Raw genomic sequence first — 23,195 nt, forward strand, 5'->3', positions numbered from 1 at the left:
GGTTTAGTCTTTCTGATGCTGAAACTGAATTTCAGGTACTCCTTGTTTGTTTATATATAAGACGATCTGTATGTATGCATTTATTACATTTTGTATTTTCATTTATCTTTTCCAGATTAGAGTGTTCAGGCCTCCTAACTATTCTGGTACAATTGCGCTGGCCCTTCTGGTATCTCTTGTTGGTGGATTGTTGTATCTGCGAAGAAATAACTTGGAGTTCATCTACAACAAAACTGGCTGGGCCATGGCTGCTCTGGTATGCAGATTTTCCTTACTAATATACTTTTTATTGGCTCCTTATCTTAGCATATGTGTCTTCATTACTTGTACAATAAGTAATTTAAAAAACATTGCATTAATACAGTGTTCAGTATGGTACTATCAGACAAAGATTCATAATTTAGATTTTGAGGCTAATTCTCATTAGCTTTATCAGTCACTAATATTTCTAATAAAAAGTATTACTAATCTTCACTGCTGTTGTTCAACCTGTCCTTTTTTGTAAAATCAGTAATGTCATTGATTTAGTGTGGGTATTCATTTCAGACTGTATTGCCTTAGAGTAATGATAGGTTAAGAAAAGTAACAAAGGCTATTAAAAGTTTGTGAGAAAATTATAAAAGAACTAAGAAATAAAGAAAAAGTTGTATTTTTTTCCAGGACTGATTTGAGTAGTACTGACATTAACATTGCAATGTTAATCTAAATGAGAATAAGATGATCTTACAGTTAATTCTGAGGAAATTTTAAAACTGTCCAACAGCATGTTTGAAATACATGCTTGATAGTGTACTGCTGTAATTTTGTTTATATAGTGGCTTTCAAATAGCTTGAGTAGACTGAAAAATGTGGACTCTGCAGCATAGTCAGCTGTCTCAGTTTTAGGTAGGAGATAGCATGCAAGGATGGCAGATGAGACAGTTAATGTGTATCAGTAACTACTAGTTACTCTGCCATCACTGTGGCTGGCAGAAGAGGAAGAATCTGAGTACCAGCATCTAAGGCTGGTAGGGATAAAAATTCATTGGGACACAAAGTCAGGAGAATGATTATCAACACTAGAATAGTGTCGAGGGTTACCAAGCAATACATTAATTGGGAGCAATACTTCTTAGCAATTTGTTTGTGTATTTTGACAAAATAAGCCAAGGGTTTTTTTCTTTTTTTCATCTAAATGGTTATTTGTTAATTTTAAAGACTTTGTTTCAACTTGCATAAATGTGAATCAGCCTTTCTTTGAAAGCACATGGCTAGGATTGTAGATGGAATATGTGTTGTGCAGCAGTATTTGGTTTTTTTTCTCGTCTAAGCTCCCTTTCCCATGAAAGTTTGGATCAGGTGCTCTTTCAAATTCCCTTCCAATGTGGGCGATTCTATGATCCTGTGCATTTTAGCTTTGCAAGAAGTAGGTTAATGATATATCCTCTATTTGGTTTTGCCTTTTCAAAGCCACATCATGTTGATGATTTGCTGTTCTGCTTCAGGTCAACATTATGAGAAGTTACCATCTTTTTTGACACTTTCAGCTGATGGGCGCATTGGCAGCCTTTATTATATTATATATATATTACATATATGAAGTTATCTGGTACTTGTTGGGCTCTAATTCATTTTTGTAGCTAAATGATTAAGATCTTAAAGCAAACTCTTTTTCCAGAGTTCTTTAATATTGCTCTTGAATAATGTTTACTGATAACGCTGTTTTCTCTGCTGTGCTATCATAGCATTTCCTGCAAGTGTACATGCAAACATCCTTTGTTTAAGCAGTTTGTTAATCTACCACATACACTGAGGAAGGAATAAAGAACAACATTTCAAATAAACCACCTACAGGAATAGATTTCAAGTAGAATATTTCCTTTTGGCTTAGAGAGCCAGGGGCAGAATATCTTCTCTGTTCCAGGATGTCATTTGGAAGATCCTGAGCTCTAGCACAGTTTTGACAGTTCTCTTTCAAAGTAAGTCCATCATATTTACTACCATGTATTTTTCTACATTACCCGCATTTTTCAACAATATTTAAAGATAATTCTACCACCAGTAAGCTCAAATTTGTAATCTAATTTTTTTTTTGAGTCCTAATCTTTAGAGATCACTTGAGTAAAGCAATAATTAGCACAGCAAAATAGATGTTTTTGTCAAACATCAAATAAAGATATAATCAGGGCATTTCCTTTGTTTAACCATGCAATATATCTCTGCAGACAGCAGTTTCATTCCGATTTCATACCTCAGGGATTCAGATCAGAAGTTTAATGTTTGAATGTTTTGGGGAATTGAGTTTTTTGTCTTGCAGAGCTTAAAAATCAGTTAGTCAAATCAAGAATTATTGTATTACAATCTGTATTCAATAAATAGTTGAAAACATAATTAACTTCCTAATTGAGTTAAGAAAATGAAATTGAGTTAAGAAAATTCATTCTTATTTGCAGATCTCCTTAGCAGTAGTTGGACATTTTACATGTAACTGTAAGTTACAATGCTGAAAACTTATAATCACATTCAACTGAACCTGTGTGGACAGTGTCAATGTCCTAATGTGATCAAGCATTTAAAGAAATTATGTTGTTGCCATTCAGTAGTTTTCATCCTGCTGATTATATTGACAAGCAGTAATAGCATTAAAAGGAATTAAAATGGCACCAATGCTGTTTATTGTTGTTGCTAATACTGTTTCCTGTAAAATTCTTTTTACTTTAAAAATGAATAGCACTTAGAGGATGTTTTAGGAAAAGGTCCTACATCTAAAAGTATCAAGCTATTAATCATGGCCTTGAACCCATGCTTCCAAGTTTAATCATTACTCTTCTTTCACCTTCACAATGTTGTCAAAGGCCCATACTACAAAATGGTGTTTTAGCAAAGATGGTGCAGTTACCAGAAGTTCTTTTGGTTCTATTGAGATCTACAAGTGGACATACAAGCTAATGTTGTAAGTTCTTTTTGGTGAAATCAGCAGGGACACCAGATTGCAGGCTTTTGCACAGATAAACTTATTTCTGTAAAATTACTAGAATAGGGTAAGATCTGTAGACAGATATATTCATTCAGAGGTCTTGTATAGTTACGAATCTCCTTCATGGTGCTTTTTCTACCAATAAAACTGAGCTTTTTTCATAAAGCTTATTAAAAGGAAAAATAGGCAAGATGGTATCTGGTAGAGGGGGGAGAGTCACGTCTAATAAAATGCATTTAGGAAGGGTATAACTAATAAATAATTATATTCCTCATTATTATTTTTTCCTTTCTCAACTTTAAAAAACAAATAAACACTTGAAAGCCTGGACAACTACAGGAAGCCCATGTTTTTGATAAGAGCTTTGGCAATTAGTTTCTTATTTGCAGTTCCTTTTACAGATATTGTGGAACTGAGAAAGCACAAGAGATTTTTTTTCTAAAAGCTGTAGGTTAGGGTTTTGATTGGTTTTCAGGAGATGTTGTACTGTTATGTAGCCAGCATTCATTAATCATTTTAAAAATAACATTTTAAATTTCAACTGAATCTCTTTCATATATATCCTGGAATTCTGAAAACTGTATCATAGCAAACAGACAAGTCTCTTGTTTACCTTTCCTTGTCTTTCAGATCTTCTTAGTTTGTTTTGAAGAGCATTTATATGCTCCCAAATGCTGGATACCTTTTATTTGAATGAAAATTTCACAGTACTTCTCTCCCTGATTGAATGATCTGTTCCCAAAATTAGGAAAAAATTCTCAGCATAAAATGCCTCTGTGTCTTTGTGTGGGTTTTTGTTGTTGTTTTTTTTTTTTTTCTTTTTTGACTAGCAGGGGGAAGAGAGAATCCCAAAAATGTTGGCCGAATTTTATATCTCCATTGATGCAGAAAAGGTTGTGTCTCATAAGAGATATTTCCAATGCTCTCTTATGAGAATATTTAGGAATGCAATTTTTAGTGATGCATGTAGTAGTTTTGGTAAAATTTCAGAAGCAAGACCAGAGCTTTCATCTCAGGCGTTGATACCAATCACAAGACTGTTGAACTGGTTTTGTCCTCAACATTAGATTGCGTAACAGCAATGCTGTTAGTAATTTCATCCCCTTGTAGATGCACTACAGACTTGGGTAGTATCTTGTATGCCTTAGGCATTTTTACTTGCAACATTACCCAGAAGGCTCTTACAATGGCAAACCAAATGACTAAGTCACAGTATGTAATACCCCATAAGATGTCTTTTTGAGATCACATCCAAAATTTATCCCCTAGATTATTTTAGACTTTAATTCAAATCTTACTCTTCATCTGTGGGCATTTTTCTCTCTCCCATGGTCGCACAAAGATGAGGAAGGACTTCAGTTCTTAGATATTTGCAGAGTCCTGCCCACTTATAAAAAGAAGCAATTTAGATTCTTGTCAAGACTCTTCATGTCTTAAGCAGGGAGAGTAAAATGTCAGATGACATAAACTGGGTGAATTTCTAACATTTTAGAAGGAATTGCTGCATTTTAGACAACTCAGTACTGGTGCTGAGAGCTTGTTCAGCTGTCTAGAATGTGGGCTACAAGGGTGAATAGGGGCTACGAGGGTTTCTTTTAAAGCATTTCCTTTACTAGGCTGCCACTGTGGTTTTCTGCATGTAATTTTTTGTTTTATGTGTATTTCAGATTTGCCTGTATACCAGTGGAATCTGGGAAGGCAATGTCTGCTCAGGTTAGAAGGCAGCTGCCTAGGAGTTGACTCTGCTGGGCAAAATATATGAAATTGCTTGAATTAGGAGACAAATCATGTGCTTACGATTGTCATAACAGTTAATGGCAATGAGAAATGTGTTCTGTGCTGATATGCTCCACAGTACTGTAAAATACAGTACATTTGTCACCAGTTACTGCTCCAAAAGAGCTTGCTCCAAAAGGGTATCATGGTTGTGAGTGGCTTCTTTACCCCCTTGTGGGAATGAGGCTAAAAAAGTAATGTGTTTTATTCAAAGATATGGCTAGAAAAAATTAGGCTTCTCCATATGAGTAGATAGGCATCTCAAAAGAACAGCAATAAATGCAAGTTATTAATTTCCTTTTCTTCCCATAGTTGGGGGGGGGAATGCATGGCACTTTATAAAGATACAGAAACCTGTTCTCTTTGCTTCTATATTGTACTTCCTATCCTTGAATTGTATATCTTATAGGACATTCTAAGAAATGGTGGATTGTTATTTAGAAATTGAGTACAGATCCTGTAATTCTGTAGCCGCCTTTGAGTACAGAAGCAAAGTTAAACTGGAAAGAAAGAATTACATTTCTTTAATACAGTAATTGTGAAAGGGCTAAAACTTGCATATACAGAATAGTATAGAGTAAGTACAGAACTGGATGCCTGTGTCTGCCTGTTTTGTTTTTTTTTTTAACTAGGCTGAAAATTAGCTGCTGATTAATGAATCTAGAATGTAATTTTTCTTGTGTTAACAGATGTAATATATATCTGTTATAAAGTATATGACTATGTATAAACTGGGCTGGAGTGTTTTTTAAATCTTTCCATATGGAAGAAGATTTGGCCCTAGAGAATTTAAATTAAGTACAGTAATGGGTAGAGTAACTTTTCATAGAAAACTCACTTTCAGAGAGCCACAGTTTGCGTACTCTTAGTCTGTCCTCTTTCAGTGCTTTACATTTCAGCTTTTAGCCTTTTAAAACATCTCTTCCACCTCAGTTCTGTTACCCACATTTTCAGTTTCTCCACTTTTGTACTTTCACATAAGCTATCTCCTGTGTGACCAAAATTGTAGTATACATTTCTAAAACAGTCTGCAAGGCATAGAAATAGCTGTTACCCCTTTCCCAGTAACTGAAGCATGCACTTTTTTCATTTCTTTGCATATTATTAATTAAAACATAATCCATTTGCTAGTAATCACTACCATGGTGCTTTCATCTTCCATGTTAATTACTATACCGATATATTAGAAATCCTGCTAAGGGCAAAATGAAACACACCTTGAGTATTTCAAGTCAAGAATCTGTTCCTAGTGTAATTGAAAACTTAACACTACAACATAGAGTTATTATTTAACTCGACATGAAGATGTATTTTTTTCATTATTTTCTTTTTCTTTCTATTACAAGGGCAAAAAGTCTCATATAACACCACAGTTAAAATTGTTATGTACACATTTCCTAGTATCTTTCCCTTTCTCTCATGTCATGGTTACTCCTCCAGTGTTTATCTCTGGATTTTTGAGAGCATTCATTGGTGTCACTTTGGGGTGAGTGGGTGCTGTGCTGTGTTGTCACTCCTAGCACCTTGCAAAGTTTGTTCAAATGATATTGCTAGAGGTGGCAATGCTGCATTTATGGGGATGAAACCTGCAGTAGTTTACGTTTATTTCATTAATGTGTTTCTAAACATTTTTTTAAAGAAAACCCTTTAAAGAGTTTTTAATAAACCCTGCTTTAGTTAACCATCATGGTATTAATCTTCACATTTGCAACCCATCTGCTCAAATCACTATTGACTATATTATACTGGTGGGAGTATTTTACAGTAAAAATTAGCATATATATAAAAACATATATAAAAACTTAAATTATCTTGGAGTTTTCATAAGGATTATCGGTACTGGTAAGCCAAAAAACATACTTAGATGCTCCAAGTTTCCCATTTTTGTTTTTCTCATTTGGTACTCAAAATATACTGTATTTTCTTCCTTAAGGTATTTAATGACACTTGCTATGACTCTGATGACATGTGGATTCTGCAGTTAAGACAATACTGTATATATAATTCTACAAGAATTGTCTGTTTTTACAGTTGTCATGCAGCCCTAACCTAACTTCACACTTCTTTCCACAGGGAATTTCACTTTTCTACCAACTAAACAAGTATTATTTTTCATAGCTAAAATGAATCATAGCCATATAGGACACATGATGAGAATTTCATCAAATGGGGCAGACACTTTTTTCTACAATTGGATTTCTTTTTTCTTATACTTTTATATATCATTTTGCACACCTGAAAGCAAACAGGTGAGCTAAACATTTGTATTGGATCAGAGGCAGAATTAATTTTGTGAAAGGTGTATAAATCTTGAACGTTAGTTTGCAGAATAATTGCAGTGAATGCCTTTTACTGCTGTGAATGCTTTTTGCCATATAAATGTGGCAATGTGGCATTTCCAGGTGTGTATAATGGCAGGATTCTTTCAAGTGAGATTTTGAAAACCACTATCTTGAGCTAACTAATTTTCTAACAGAAGACATTAAGAATTTTATGAGAGCAGCACATCTGTAAACCCTATCCTAAAAGTCAAATACAGTTTGATACTGTATGTGGTTACATAAATAGTTATGTATCTAAAACAAGCATCACTAACAGAATGGGTTTTCTGTTCAATTCTTCTGAACAATTACATGAGCATATTTTTTTCTGTTTTTTTTTCTAGTGTGTTGTATTTGCTATGACATCTGGTCAGATGTGGAATCATATCCGTGGACCCCCATATGCACATAAAAATCCTCAGAATGGACAAGTGGTGAGTTGATTCTTTCATTTTGAGGGGAAATATGATATTGATAGTAATTTGCTACACTGTGTCTACAATTGCAAATAATTGCAGTTTTATGGCCCTGTATCACAGTATGTTGGAGTCTTAAGTCTCCAGCTGCAAGCAGAGTCTGTTTTGGAATTTCAGATGCTTAGAAAGTGCCACCATCTTTGATTAGAGAAATTAAATGAGTGGCTATGTTTTCCAAAATTCTCTCTGTTGGGATCCCAATGTGTTATAAAAGGTTTGATACACAATTTCCAAAGATAAATGGTGTTGTATCCTTTTGTAGAAATATGCTGCCTCATAAAGTGAAAAGCAAGTTGTTTGGGTTTTCTTCTTTTCAGGCTTCATTGACACAAATCTTTGAGGTTTGTTACCCTCCTCTTTCTTGAGCATTTTAGTTAGAAAAGGAGATGGCAAATATTTTCACATGCTCTGTACCATTTTCCATCACACCTGGAATTTTTCCACTGATACTTAAGGAATGCTTTTGCTATATGTCTTTATTCCTTCAACTTATATTCTTAATCAGCTTTAATAAGAAGTTACTAATAGTTGACTAGTGCCAAAATTGGTTGTACCTCACTACTGCTGACTTTGAAGGAATTCTCTTACTTGCTCCTTCCTGATCACAAATTAGTAAATTAGAGTTCAGAAGAAGAAACTCACTGTCTACTAGGAAGGTAAAGAGGATCTTGGCTAGTTTCTGCCATTATTTGTTATTTACAGCTTTTCAGGCAAGTTGTTGGGATGTAATCTACAAAACTTGCAGTGAACTTAGTAGTCAGGAAGCTTTTCTTGTAACTAGTGTCCTGTCAAGCTATTTTCAGCTTTGGCTATCACTAGTTAAAGGAGACTGCCATATGTCTAAAGAAACAATGTATTCAAAGCTCCCTTTGTGGCATATCTTAATTGAAGTAGCAAAAAATTATGGTTTGAATTTGATTACTGATCTACTTTTAGCAGGAACGTAGCAGTTTATTGATGTCATAAAATGACACGATTCCATCTGTCAACTTTGTTATGCAGAAGTGGAATTGATAATGTAATAAACAATCTCTATAAAACACTGTTTATAAAAATTTAGAGTTTTTCATTAGTGCATTTTAGTATTTATGATACTTCCCTATGGAGTGTTAGAAAGGAGAAATACTGCAAAGAAAAAGCACCATTTGTTATCAATTAGTTTTTACCATATCTAGTTTTGTACACATTTCTCTTTTATTAAATAGCTGTTTCTGAAGTATACCTTACATTAAGTAATAACAAAAAAAAAATCCCTTCAATTGTTCCTCAATTTAGAATCATAGAATCATAGAATAGTTAGGGTTGGAAAGGACCTTACGATCATCAAGCCCCAGTCCCCCTGCCATGGGCAGGGACATCTCCCACTAAGACATATCACCCAAGGCCTCGTCCAACCTGGCCTTGAACACTGCCAGGGATGGAGCATTCACAGCCTCACTGGGCAACCTGTTCCTGTGCCTCACCACCCTAACAGGAAAGAATTTCCTCCTTATATCCAATCTAAACTTCTCCTGTTTAAGTTTTAACCCATTACGCCTTGTCCTATCACTACAATCCGTAATGAAGAGTCCCTCCCCAGCCTCCTTATAGCCCCCTTCAGATACTGTGCCATTTTGTCTCAGTTTTCAGAGTGTGAACTCGTATCCTATCTGAGTGTCTGTAAAGCTGCTAGTTTAGGAGTGTTAGCATACGAAACTAAATAATGAAAATAATAGTAAAGATATCTTTAAGTTCTGGATACTAATCTGCTGTATTAGTCAGCATACATGCCTTCTTTTCTGATTTTGCTTCAATATATGACTTCAGGTAAGTTATTTTGTGCCCCTGTTTCACCTGTCTCTCCTTGTTCATAATGTGTCAGTACTTTTGCCTCCTTGGAGCTTTGTATGTGACAGTAAGTAAAACCAGTCGCAAGGTCACCAATTTGTTGATTTAAGGTATCACTGACCAGTATAGTTGTAACTTAAAGCTCTTATTTTACCAGTATTAGAAGCTTAATAAGCATTCTGTAACACTTTACCTATTTTAAATTGTGGATTTTTTTCAAGTAACACTGTTGAACATTTTGCTGTTTCATTTTTCTAGCACTTGTGTATATTCCTGTGAATTTGAAGTCATAGAAGTGCTTATCTAACACTTCTGTGAGATTTATTCAGCCATGATAATTCACTGTAACACCATTCTGCATTAAGTCAGCAACTGCTGTCTTTACATCTGGATGAAATTTAACTCATCACTTTCTTTCCAATGTCTAGGATTTATTATCAATTCAAACTTTGTATGCCAGTTTTGCACAAGTGTTACTTGTACATAATGCTCTGAAACCTTGTTAACAGCCTTATGTAAAATTCTGTTTTTAAGAAGAGGCATAGAATAGCTCACCAAGCTTAATTGTTTTATTGTTAGCTAATTCTTAGCTTTTTTATTTCATAGGAGTTGATGTTTCAGTTTTTGTACTAGCTGTAGAGCCTGATATGCCACCAGAATTTGATAATATTCTGTCTCTATAAACTGTTTCTTGCCTCAGACATCTCCTAATGTTTGCTTTGTTCTTGTCATAATTTTAGATGATACCTCATTTATTTTCCTTAAATTCCTCTTTTTTTCAAAAGATGAAAAGACATTGGTGTGCTTTTCTTAAACAACACTACTTACTAGTGCCAGTATCTCATACAGTAACATTACCAGTGCTTAATTTTTCTGTCTTGTGCATCAGCACAAAAATGATTTGCTTGCCTAAACTACTTTAATTCTATGATTTTATTCTTTGAATTAAGCTTTTAAAACATATATTTGCACTTGTGTGTGATGTGCTTACTTACTGAGGTTATTACAGTTACTTTTATTCCCCACTGCCATCAGCTAATTTCAGTTTATGGGTCCACATGGAAGCACTATCTATTTTTACATAGACAGCTGAATCATGCAGTGTCATTGATATTTCAGTTCTGGTTTACGTTGATGAATCTGGTGCTATTTCGACACATTCTTTCTCTCACATTTCTGGAGTTTTTCATCATTTGCCTCATACCTTTGTTAGGATTAGGCCCTTACTGACTCTATGACTCTAAAATCTGTACCTGTTTTACTGGGATTGAGAGTGAAAACTGACTATCCCTTTGGTGTCTGTATAAAAACAGTTTTGGGAGAGTTCTGATTTTTATTCAGAGCTTGGTCTGTAGTGAACTGGAGAATACAATTATGTGTTTTTGAGCCTCCTGCAGAGGTAGTTCTGGTGTTTAATTGACCTAATAGCACAGAATTCTCATTAGATTTTCATCAGCTTTTAGTGAAATAGCAGTTTATAGGAAAGCTTTGATGTATATCTATCCCAGGATTAGCAGCCATTTTTTTTTATTTGGATACAAATCCTACAATTTTTATTATGGAGTATGCTCAAGACTGCATTTTTAAAATGGTTGAAATTTTGCTATAAATGAGAACAGGGCAAAGGACAGGCTTGATCTAAAATACTGAATTAAGATGGTTTCCCAAGCTCATAATTTTCTTTCCTTCTCTGAGAAGAAATTATTAGATGTTGGAAAAGTTTTTGTGTGAAGAGAAAAATACAGTATTTTTGTCGCATAATAGATGGTTTTCCTATATAAGATGATGCTTATTATCCACATGAAATGGGTAATGGTGTTATTTGTCACTATATGAATTGTATTTTGAGGGGTTTTTTTTACATCTTATATTTTAAAAACTTGTTAAAATTGCCTAAGCCTAAGACAAATTACACCCTTTTGAAGCAATTTATATCTGTGTTGCAAATCTTTCAGATAGAAACCTTTCAAATAGAACATCAGATTAAGTAAGTCATTCAGTTGTGGAGTTTATTCAGCTCTTTTTTTTTCTCCGTACTTTCACAGTTCTGTAACCACTGATATTTATTTGGGAGCAATCTCTAAGATACCACTTTTCAGATGGTCCTGCTGGTAGGGTTATGTGGTAGTCTATGATTCTGAAGTTAAATGAAAAATATATTTCACTGCTAGCATCACTTTAGCATTTGTCAATGTAAAATTAAGGTACTGTGGGAAAAAAATTATGCTTAGAATATTGAGGTTCTTAATTCACATTAGTCCTCTAATGCTAAGCAGGACTAAGTGACATTTATTCAAGAATATTTTCTGTTTTCTGACATGACTTTTTCATATGATTCTAATTAAAATAAATGGAACTGTTTCTTGTAACAGTTTTAAAGAATGACTCTCCCTTTCCAGCTCAGTAAGTCGCAGTAAATATATTGTCCTATTGGCTTTAATCTGTCTGGGATCACATTTGAAGTACATTTCACCAAGATTGTATTTGTAATGCCTGATGCTTCTGAAAGTAGACACATTTCTTGGTAGCAGTTTCAGTATACACAGAAGTCATTTTGCTGTGTGATTTATTATTATATAAAAATAGTTCATACAGGTTCTTATATCAGTATCTAACATAAATTATCCGGATTGGTGTCACTTTTACTGCAGCAGTATTTTGTGCTATTGAGAATACTTCTTAGTATTTTATTGGAATAGCCTTTTTTTATGTTAATATGCTTGATGGAAATAAGTAGGTTATTTATGTTACAACCATATTTAATGAAATGGCTTTCCTGTGGTTATCAAAGCAGTGAGTCTATTTAGAATCTGCAATTAGTAAAGGGTTTCTCAACCCTTTAAATTAAACTTACATCTTGATTTAGTAAAAAATCTGAACAATTGGCAGTGTCAGATGTAGAACTAGTATAAAACAATCTTAATTCTAGTAATAATCAGTACATTAACAAATGGGCAGCATCTTATCTAAACTACTATTGGGAAAACTATTAATGTCTAAGATACCTGTCCTAATTTTTTATATTGTAGGAGTGATTTTAACTATTTCAATAACTCTGTATAACATGTTTCTACCTTGGTATTGGAAAAGAAGAACCTTACACAATATTCTGTATCCTTTTTTATTGTTGAAAGAAACAGGTAGGTAGGTGGTCATGACAGAAGAGTTGCTTAGATGAGGCATTAGAGCCTGTAAATTCTTAAACTGGTCAATTCTTGAAGCATACATGCTGTAAAAGTTCAGATAGCACCTTGGTATTGCAAGCACTGCAGCTTTGGCTGAGTAAAGATGGAAGAGCTCCTGTCAACTAAAATTTGATTTTAGACAAATAATTAGGCAGAAAGTAGTCTATCATGATAAAATCAAATAAAATAAAATAGTGCTATATTTTAGTTGCTGTTTGTGACAACAGGAGTCCAATTTTAATTCACTTTTACCATTTTCAAATAACAAACACTTCCCCACCACCACCTTTTGCTAATTGTAGATGAACTCCTAGAAGCAATTTGGTCTCATTTGAATGAAGAACTGTTTTGTACTCCATAGTTCTTTTTGTGTCAGAAGTTGGAGAGACCTCAAATATGTGAAATTATGAAGCATCTTAGGATAGAATGATAATGCCACACAGAGAAATGTTTTCTTAAAACAGAGAAGCACTATGATAACGAGGGAAAAATCTGTTCATGTTCTGTTATTATTCAAACAAGAGACATTGTCTTAAATCCTGCTTGAGTGCCAGGCAGGAATCTAGTTTTATTGAGTTCCTGGTCTTTCCTGGTTGTGTAGATATTAAAAAATAAGAGCCTTCTCTAATAAAATAAATTTGATGGAAAGGTACCTCTGATGATCTCTAGTCCAGCTGCTTGTTCAAAGCTGGTCAGATTGCTCAGGACTTTGTCTAAGCAAATTTTGGAAGTCTTCATGGTTAGAGATTCCCCAAGCTGTTCCAGTGTTTCACCATCCACATCATTCTTTTAATTGTACAGTCAAGGTAAATTTTATCCTTCTCTTCAGTAAAAGCTGATTTACCTGCATTCTTGATTAGAGTAAACAATGACTTTAGTAAAATTAGACTTAGCCAAGCAGTACACCTTTTCAGAGCTCCTGACAGCATACGTTTGCTTAAGCGGCTCTAGTACTATTATGATACCACTACTGTAGCCACACTAGAAATGAGAAAACATTAAACCTGGATCAGTCATAGAGATTTTTCTCTATATAGATTCTGTTCGCTGAACACAGCTGTGCAGACATTCTTCCTATAGCTATTAAAAAACCATGTCTGTTTTCATCTATAATCTTACAAGTTTTTACAAGAGAAGAAAGATTTTGCGTATTTTCCCTATTGCTCAACACTTTAGACGGATTGTGTTCTGAATCTTTCCTGTTTCCTGCAGAAAGTTAATCTGTAGTACAAGGGCTGCTTTTGCAGAAGTAAAATTTCAGCAGCTGGGAATTGTTTTGTGAACTACTAAGCAAGCATCAAAATATTTTCTACCATGCAGACCTTTATAGAGACCTGGTGCAGTTTTCCTTTGGAGAGCTTTTGTTTCTCCATATAGTTTTGTAAGCTCTACTGCTGTCATTTCAGTTTAACAGATCAGATTTCTCTTTTGCCTGTGAATAATGTCAAGAAAAAGAATATGCGTTTGAGTGACATCATGTAAATGAAGCAGCATACTTCAGACAGTCCTTCATGAACTGATTTACTCATCATCTCTGGTTCAGACAGAGATCTCTGCTGAGGTTGATCTGGTCCTTAAATGATCTAAGGACATCTTGTATCAAGGTAATATGATGCACAGAAGTGTGTTAAGGATTAGATTTAATGTACACCACATTTTCTTAGTATTCAGACCTTGCAGAATGAAATTTTTATATTTGTTGGACTGTAGTTCTTTTCTACATGTTTGTACTGAAAAAAAGAAGACATTTTGCACTGTCCCCTTTAAAAGGTACTATTTATATGAAAGCTGTTTAAGGCTGGAATGCTTTAGGTACTGTAAAAAGCTATAAAGACCTTTTTACTGAAGGTCTTGCAAATCTAAGTTTTGAGCAATAAAGTAAAACCATGAAATAACCTCCTTCCTGTTCACAGGTCCTTAGGTCACTTAGAGAAGTAGAGTGCTCCACATGAAGAGAAAATAGCATTATCATTTAGAAGAGGAAAGTTGTCTGCATTTACCAGCACTTCATACTTCTAATATGGGTCAATGGAATGAAAGAAGAAATTGGTCTAAGACTTTTTGTTGGGTTTTTTTTTAATAATCACTGTTCTAAAAAACATTCCAAACAAAGAAATGTTCATGTGCCTTTTACACATTCTTAATTCTGTAGTTCTTATTAATCATCTTGAGTAATCCATGTCAGGTAAAAGAAGGCATTATTCCATAGTCTTTTCTGTGTCTAAATACCAGAGTCCTAGAACTAAATTTGAAATTATTTTTTCAATTATTATTATTTGCCTATAGACAGAGAGCACTTCAGTGAATGGTATAATGAATGAATAACCACCATCTGATCTTGTCAGATGCTGTCATTTAAGATAATACTAATGCTGGAAATAGGGGCAAAAAGACAGATTGTTTTCAGAACACAAGTAGGTATACTGCCACTAAAATGTTTTGTATGTAAAAACAAAACTTTAAAATTGAGCTCTGGAAAAGTGCAGAAATATTTGAGCTAGTAGTGCTCGCAGAACTGGAGAGAATTTTGTCAGTGTCAGCTTCTTCACCTTCTGAATGTGCATTTAAGTAGAAATATGCTACAGTAAGTAGAAATAATTCAAGCATTAGATCGGTTGCACAATTTAAGAATGGATTTTAAGAATCGATTTATGAACCAAATTGAATTAAATTCGTGCTGTTAGTCATTTACTATCCCAGCAATTGATCACTTGCATTATTATTAATTATCTCTGGAAAATACGTGACAATAAGGACATGATGTGAATCATCGTGCTTGTAGTAAGCGTGGTAAAAGCCATTCCGAAATCTTCACTAGCAAAGCCAAGCCATCAATATACCACTTTAGCCAGTCTTTACAGAGGGACCAAAGTGTGTTTGTACTGTGGTCTTTCCACTGCATTCCTCTCATCCCTTAAAAACATTACATTAAATTCAGGCTGAAGTTTTGCAAACCTTGAGTAATTGGAAAAATAGACATAGGACAGATTAAATTTGCATTTTTTCCTTTTTTTTTTCTCATGTTTAATTTCCTGTTTCCCTAACCCTACTACTACTACAGAACAAATAATTGAACCCCCTCCAAACAAGCTTTTTAAAGCTGAGGAAAAGTTTCTAGAAAGAATCTTTACTTTAAGATTTTGCTAGCAGACTTGTTTTATAGTGGTGTTCTACCACCTTTTTATTCAAAATAAACTTTTAATTATTGGGTGGATTGCAGATGCAATACTTTTTACCTTGATTTTGACTTAATTTTTATAGGCATATCGCATTAATGAATCATATTCAGCTTGTACTTAACATAGCGTATCCTTTTTTTCCTAGCTGAGTTCTTTTCGGGTAATGAGAGCATAATTTGTGGAAATCCTTCAGTCTTTTGAAGCGTATAACCTTCATTTCTTCCCGTGTAATGTAGTGGTGGTTTTTCCTTGTTTCCTTTCTGGCATCAGCTGAATTCATTATTACCAGTTTTTAAACTCAAGTCATCAACTTGAAATGTAATAAATTAGACCCAAGATCTAGAGTTCCTTTATGTGTTTTTAAACAGCCTATTCTGTCTCCCATTGAGCCAGTTATTCAACCTGCTTATAGTTCTTGTTCCAAACCCATTTTTCTCCTACTTTATGTGTAACAATGAGAGGATTCATTATCTTAAGAGATTATGCCTGATGAATCTGGTATGTATATCTTTGGAATAAACGTGCTGTATTTAATCTAATTTTGCATGTTTCTTCAGATGTTTAATTGCTCTTTATTTCAGAATTTATTCAGAAGCATTTCATGTTATTGAAATCTAACTTCCTTCTGTCCAGAATTTGTTTAGTTTCTATTTATGCTGTTCTAAAGGTTTTCACTAACATAGTTAGACGTAGTTGGCTAGAATGCATACATAAAAAAAATAAATAAAAATTGTGACTGGGCTTTAATATTTATGTACTAGTTTTGGAATTCTGCTTTTGAGCTTCCTTCATTTCTTTTTTTTCCTTCATTTTTTGATGTGACAATGATGCATTATCAGCTGTGTACCCCTATAGTGCTTTTATTTGTTACAAGCATTGCTTAACACAATTCAGATACTGGGTCACTGCCACACTTTAGTACGTATTAACTTATTTGCATATTCTCTTTTAATGGCTGAAATAATCAGCTGTCTGTGTTCATTCTATTTGCAGGGGCACTTCATCTTAACTCCTGACAACTTTCATTTTATCACTGACCTTCTTGACCTTTTAATAGGGAAATGTATTTGCTAGTCAGTTTCTTTCCAGTCTTTCTTAACTCTTCTTGTTCATTGTATTCCATTCAGGAATCCTTCTCTGAAAGGTGACTAGTTATTTATAAGATGTGTGGGATGCATATTTAAGATAGCCTAAGAAATTTAAACTGTTGGTCTCTGACTCATTCAGTTCCCCATTTTTTTTCTATTGTAGATGACTTCTCTCAATTTTTTATTACAGTTGAACTCCTTTGAAATGTAAAAATCTCAAATTGAAAATTTCAAATATGTCGTTATTAATCTTTCAGTTTAATTTCTGAAACAACTCAGGTAATTTTATCTAAAATTATTTTATCCTTCCTGGGTCTTTATAGTGCCTTTAAAATATTACTGCTTCTTGTTGAACCAGTCGATAAATAAAGATAGAATCTGCTAGATGTCACATACCGATCATTGAGGTCTGCTGTTAGCAGTATCTGTTTCAGTTCTATCTAGAAAATTAGTCTTCAATCTACCAGGAGGAGTTCTTTTTCTTAATGCTTTTCAGTTCAGCTTTGTAATAGTCTTCTCCGTGAGTGGGGTCTGAATTCTCTCTTGACCTTGCTGTCCTTCTCCAAAACTTGAAGTGTTCACTGAAGCTCAGCCTATTTTTTTTTTTGTTTCCATTTTTCTGGGTTCACCTGCCTTAGTGCTTAATTCAGATAAGGGGTGCTCTTTTGAAGCCCATGCCACCTTTATTCCCACCTTCTGTGCTTTGATTCATGCTACGCAGGGCACATGGGCTATGATTCTTCTGCATTAAATGAAGCCAGATGGTGGACTCCATGAGTTCAGCCAGTACTGTCCAAGCTGCTACCAGTTTGTTCAGGCTATTGGACAAAATAGGAATTAGTGTGAAGTAGAACCACTTGAGATATGTACAGTGTGGATATTGGGTTTGGAGAATTGATATGCACTACTCAATAGTATAAACATAACCTTTGAGTCACCAGCAGGTCAACATAAGCATCTTTGCATGAAGTAATGGTGGTATTCTTCCAATCAAATTTTGAAATTTGTTCTGTTACGAGGGTGATGTTGAGCAGGAAGCTCTGTTTCCATGAAGGCATTCCAGTCACAGAGTGTGTCTCACATTTTACCAGGCATATTCTGGTAATGGATCATCAAACAAATGTAAATCTATTTCCTGCTAATATGTGTGTGTATATGTATGTATATATACATATGTATATATATGTTTATATATGCATATATACACATATATACATCAATACATACATAGAGCTATAGAGCTTTAGGTCATGTCTGCTTTTCTCTTAGTAGCTCTGTACTGATCTTTCCTCTATTTCTTGAAAAGACCAAACCTCAGAATATAGACTTAAGTGCTTTTCTGTCTGCTTTGCTTTTATACTTTAAGGCTTTGCTAGGCTGTATGTCAAATGAAGGAATATATAATGAACTTTCTGTCGTATTTTTAAGAATTACAGTGAGTGAATCCTGCCACTTTTATCATGTTTTTGCTATGCTATGAGAATATTTTCCTTTCTTAATATGCTATTAATATAATTTTCTTGTATATAGCCTCTTATTTATGGCTTTCAAATGCAATATTCAGTCCTTTAATATTTTTGTAACTGTCTACAATACTCTTGAAATTTGAGTAGATATACATATTGAAGTTGATGTTTAGATACTAGACATAAACCATTAAAAAGTGCAGTCTTTAGCAGAGCTAACAAATGCTTTGGTCTGTACAGATACATTTCCTAATTGCAATACTTCCTCTTTTCATTTCAGTCCTATTATTCCTATCTTATTTTAATTTGACAAGGTAAAAAAAAAAAAAACAAACGAGAAAAAGAGTAGAATACTTTCAACACACAGGAGTTTCATTTCAGCAGTTACCCCAAAAGAGTGCATTTCTGAAGAGTTTGCAGAAAAGGATTGCTGATTGGTATTAACAACACCAGTTTCAAGGGAGACAAAAGAATAACCTTCAAACTTTTTCTGACTTTGTCTCTTATCAGTCATGCAAGTGTCAGAGTCATAATGCAAGTACTCAAGAAGGCTTTGAATTGTCAATAGAAGCTTCCTCTTTGAGGTTATATTTGCTGGAACAGAAGAGATAACACTATTATCAGTGGTTTTATAGTGTAGCCAATTTCTCATTGCATGTACTGAAGTGCAGTTTTAATACGGTTTAGATATTATTGTAATGATAAACATGTCAGACCGTTAAAGTAGATTCTGAATGTTTCTGTCAGTCCTGATACAGTATGAAATTCCACTCCGGTCTCTGTCAGAGATTTTCATGAGAATTTTGTGAAAAAAAAAATTGCTTTCAAACACATTTCTAACTTCCCTTTTGGGAAAATAAAATTAAATATGCATTCTTTGTGGTATGTCTGCTGAATTGTCAGTCAGTTGGAACTTCAGAGTTTAGCACTGGAGTGTAAATACACAAAATAAAAACTAGCACACTGTATAATATACAAATACATTGCAAGCTATTTATGATATTGTAGTATGAATTTTTATGCATTTTTTTTAATAAGGCATTCAAGTGCTGGGTTTTAACTTCTGACTATGTGAATTGGTTTGAACTGTTCATGGTCTTGTCACTTCTGTATATTGTATTTTTTTTATGTGGGCTAGGTAATGCACAAAATCTCAGTGTATTCAATAGTACTGTAGAAATTATTGTGTAAGAATAAGGTACAATCTTGTTTGAAAAAGTGTCCAAAGATTGGCATCTGCAGGAGAGTAATTAGGATATTTGTTGTTCAGCTTTTCTGCTGTAGAAGGTTTGTTGTTTTTTTTCCCCTAAATGTATGCAAAAGACTGTATTCAAAGTTCCAGATACATAGGGAAATAAAGGAACTCTATATTTATATAAATATTTATATTTATCTACATAGGGAAATAAAGGAACTTTATTTAAAGCACTCTAAGCACAGATTATCCTTTCCTACAACTTCATAGGCATTTTAAAAGGAAATTATTATGTCTTTAAGATAGCCAAACAGTTGTCATCCATATTTGAATTTGCTCTTAGTTTTTTGTTAACCAGCTTAGCTTACCTGTTTTGAAGGACGTCATAAATGAAAAGCAAGGAACCTGTATCATGAATCTTGAATTACTGTTAGGACTGAGACTGAATTATACGGAAATATCTGGAATGACCTTCATCCAGAAGCATAGCATCATTCTTTTTCAGTGATTGTAATCACCATTTGCTGAAAATGGGATGTGGAGTTTGCCATAGATTAAAGAATAGCACTAGTAAGTATTTTATATCAAACTTTGCAAAATTAGTCATATGTGAAGCAACGTGGGGAAAAATAGCTTTGTTCATTCTTGATTGTAGTTGGTCTTGTTAAATAGGATCGCTTTGGCTCCCTAATGCTTGACATTTTTACAATTGATGTAAAAAGAAAAGGCTTGTATCAATACTGATTATGAAATCAAACACCAATTTTAAGTCATTGACGTACAGAACTGGTCACCTGTATTAAAGGATTATCTGAAGCTGGCGCAGATCATGCCAAAAGAATAGGAATTTGTTTGTGACTGTTAATCTGTGACTATGACAATAGAGTTAAAGCTGAAGTTGCCTGAAAATTTGCTATAAAGTATTTACGAAGATTACTGACTAGATATTTATATTTGTCAGTTTCCAGAGTTGCTTGTGAATTTTAGAAGTACGTTTCTACTAGCTTGTAACAGATATTTTTATTGTGGATTCTTTATCCTTACTTCACGAAATATGTAACAGAGTGGGAGGAGTGGATATGAGAGTAAAAAAAAAATCCACCTGATAGCTAAAGTGAAGCTTTATCTTGCTTAAAAAATTAGTTAAAAATAATAGGCTAGCTATAAAAACTTTTGTATGCGTGTGCAAAGGTGTCTGTGTGCATGTATACTTACATATCCTTATGTAAGTGTATGGTTTATAATTTTGTGGCTTTATGGCCATTACTGGCATTCTACCTATTACTTTTAGATCTTAAATTGTAATATTTTGGTGAGGCTACAGTGTGCCTTTATTTCATTCCTTTAGTCATTATTAATGTTTGTGTTGTTGCTGCTGACCTGTTGCTTCATTATCGTAATTTTTTGTCCAGAGTAACTCAATATCAGTGTATTTATTTTTTTCTTTGGTTCTTGTAGTCTCTGTACATGCTCCTGCATCTCACTGTTTATTGCTGATTCTGAACTTCTAGACTATATTCCTGAAAATGTGGAAGCAGCATTCAGATATATGAACTGTTTGCCACATAGATGAAGATATGGTCATGGGTTAACCTGGCAGGTAACTCAGCACCATTCAGCTGCTCGCTCACAATTCCCCTTTCCCCTCTCTGGGAAGGATGGGGGGAATCAAAAGAATGTAATCCCCGTGGGTTTTATAGGGAAAGCTGCTAGGAAGAAAAATAACTGTTACAGCTGAAACCAGGGCAAAATATTATTGAAAGAAAAAAAAAGTTTCTGAAGTACATTTTTTTAATAAAGAAGGAAGGTTACACCTGAGAGCTACGAGGTCTGAAGCTTTTGGTTTACTAGTATTTTCTATTCCTTGTGTCCTAGAAAGCTGATAAAAGTCCATGGTTCTGTCAGCTTAGTTCCAAGGCTGGATTTTTTTAATGGGATTGTTTTTTTATAGAGGTTTTGTTTCTGTGGAATCAGCACAAGGAATGTTCTCATAGCCATAGGCAGTGCAGTATGTAGTTACTCTTGGGTAAAACAATGACATGCCTCTTTTAGGTCTTTCTTTAACCAAGACCTATGGCAAAAAATGGCAACAAATTGCAGTCAGCTTGTTTTCTTAGTATATGGGCTCTATGTAACTACTTCTTGGTTTTGATGGGCCTGGGTCTCCTTGGAAACTAGTAAAAACTGAAGGGAAGTTATGTAGGAGGGGAAGAACATGATTGAGTCATCCTGTGTTCTAGCAATTACATTTCATAGGTTGTAAATTTCTTTGTGATACGCTTAATAAAATATAAATAAAATCTTTAATTCTTAAAGATAACATGTCGTCTTTGGATGCAGTGTAAAGAACATATGCAGTGCATCAGAGATTTGTAGTATGTACTTCATTTATATTGAATTAACCTTCAAGCTAAGAGTAGGATATTGTTTAATTTACACTGAAAGACGATGGACATTCTGAGCTTTTAAAAGGGGGAGATAAAGGATGAGGAGGTTTAACATATCAGAGCTCTATGATGCCAGGACAAGTAGTAAGTCTAGTTAAAGCTTGCTGCAGAAGTTTAAGTATTGTATTATTCAACTGAAAGTTGCATTGTATGGAGTGGACAAGGCACACATTTAATGAATTAAAAGCTTGCTTACTACTTAAAAGTTTTTTTAACAGGGAGACATCAGTAAGGAAGATTTTTTTGAGGACTTGTGTTTCCTAGTAATCTGGGCACTAACAGTAACCAGGGAATTACAGAGAAACTTTTGAAATAAAAGGAGGACTTGGTTTCAAAATGAGTATGAAGGAAGAATGAGAATTTGTACCAGTGGGGAAGGACCTTGGAGGGAGAACAGAGCAGCAGTAGCAATTAGCTTTCCACTGCTGGAAATGACCCTACTGGCAGTATGACACTGCCTGGGCCTGACAGCAGCCTTTTCCTCAGATGCTGTGCACATAGCCTGCATCTAGCTAGTATGCTGATAGTATAGAATGTAATAATAGGGACTCAAACATTAGTTTATGGGATGTTTTTACTGGTGTGTGCATCAGTGGATTGTAGGAAGCTTTGTGGGTATACGTAAAGTGTAGTCATGTTAGAGCTGTCTTTTTGTCACACCGGAATGCCCTCATCATTCACATGGTGTGTATACTAGTTTGCATCCTTTGGAGTTAGCCAGATGTAAAGAGAAAGGGAAAATAAGATGTGGACTGGTAGGGAGCAATACATAGTCCTAATAATACATGCAGTTGTAATGCATGCCAGCTGTTCAGATTAGTTTTAGAGGGAATATGGATCACTGGAGAAGGATACTTGAAATAGAAGAGATGTTCACTAGTAGGGGGCTCTTAGACTTCTTAGGCAAAGCAATTAAAATGTACTTCTTAATATTGAAAGTAACTTATGTTTTGGTGTACTTTATTAAGGCAGATGCTGCATTCCCTATTACTTGAAGGAGTTTTAGGACATGTGAAAGATGCTTAGATTGAATTGGGAGAAACTTACCTCCTACTAGCAGAAGTTGAGAGACAGTAGAGGTAGTCCTGTGTTCTTGTCATGATTTGTGATCAAATCTTCTTCATAATTTTTGAGAAGTGAACATGTGCGTACTTTACATACAGTAGCTTCTAGCCATCATAGTTCCTTGTTGAGGTAGGCATAGCAGTATAAATCAGTGCTTCATCTATTAGTTGCCTTTTGGAATAAGCAAGGAGGAGTTGCCTCATGAAGGGAGGGT

The 23,195-nt window shown here is 34.4% G+C and overlaps 1 protein-coding gene across 3 annotated transcripts in view; it reads left to right on the top strand.

Moving 5' to 3' along the window:
* TUSC3 (tumor suppressor candidate 3) overlaps window positions 1–23,195 on the top strand; it is a 116,671-nt gene that overhangs the window by 56,365 nt on the left and 37,111 nt on the right. For all 3 annotated transcript variants that reach the window (XM_061370878.1, XM_061370887.1, XM_061370871.1), the window contains exons 5-6: window positions 116–256; window positions 7,398–7,487. In XM_061370878.1, the coding sequence (XP_061226862.1) occupies window positions 116–256; window positions 7,398–7,487 (231 nt within the window). The remainder of the gene's footprint in view (window positions 1–115; window positions 257–7,397; window positions 7,488–23,195) is intronic.

This window comes from Neopsephotus bourkii, unplaced genomic scaffold, assembly GCF_033783945.1.
Source record: "Neopsephotus bourkii isolate Nb327-2 ecotype Australia unplaced genomic scaffold, CSIRO-AGI_Nbou_v1 NB_168, whole genome shotgun sequence".
NCBI lineage: Eukaryota > Metazoa > Chordata > Aves > Psittaciformes > Psittacidae > Neopsephotus > Neopsephotus bourkii.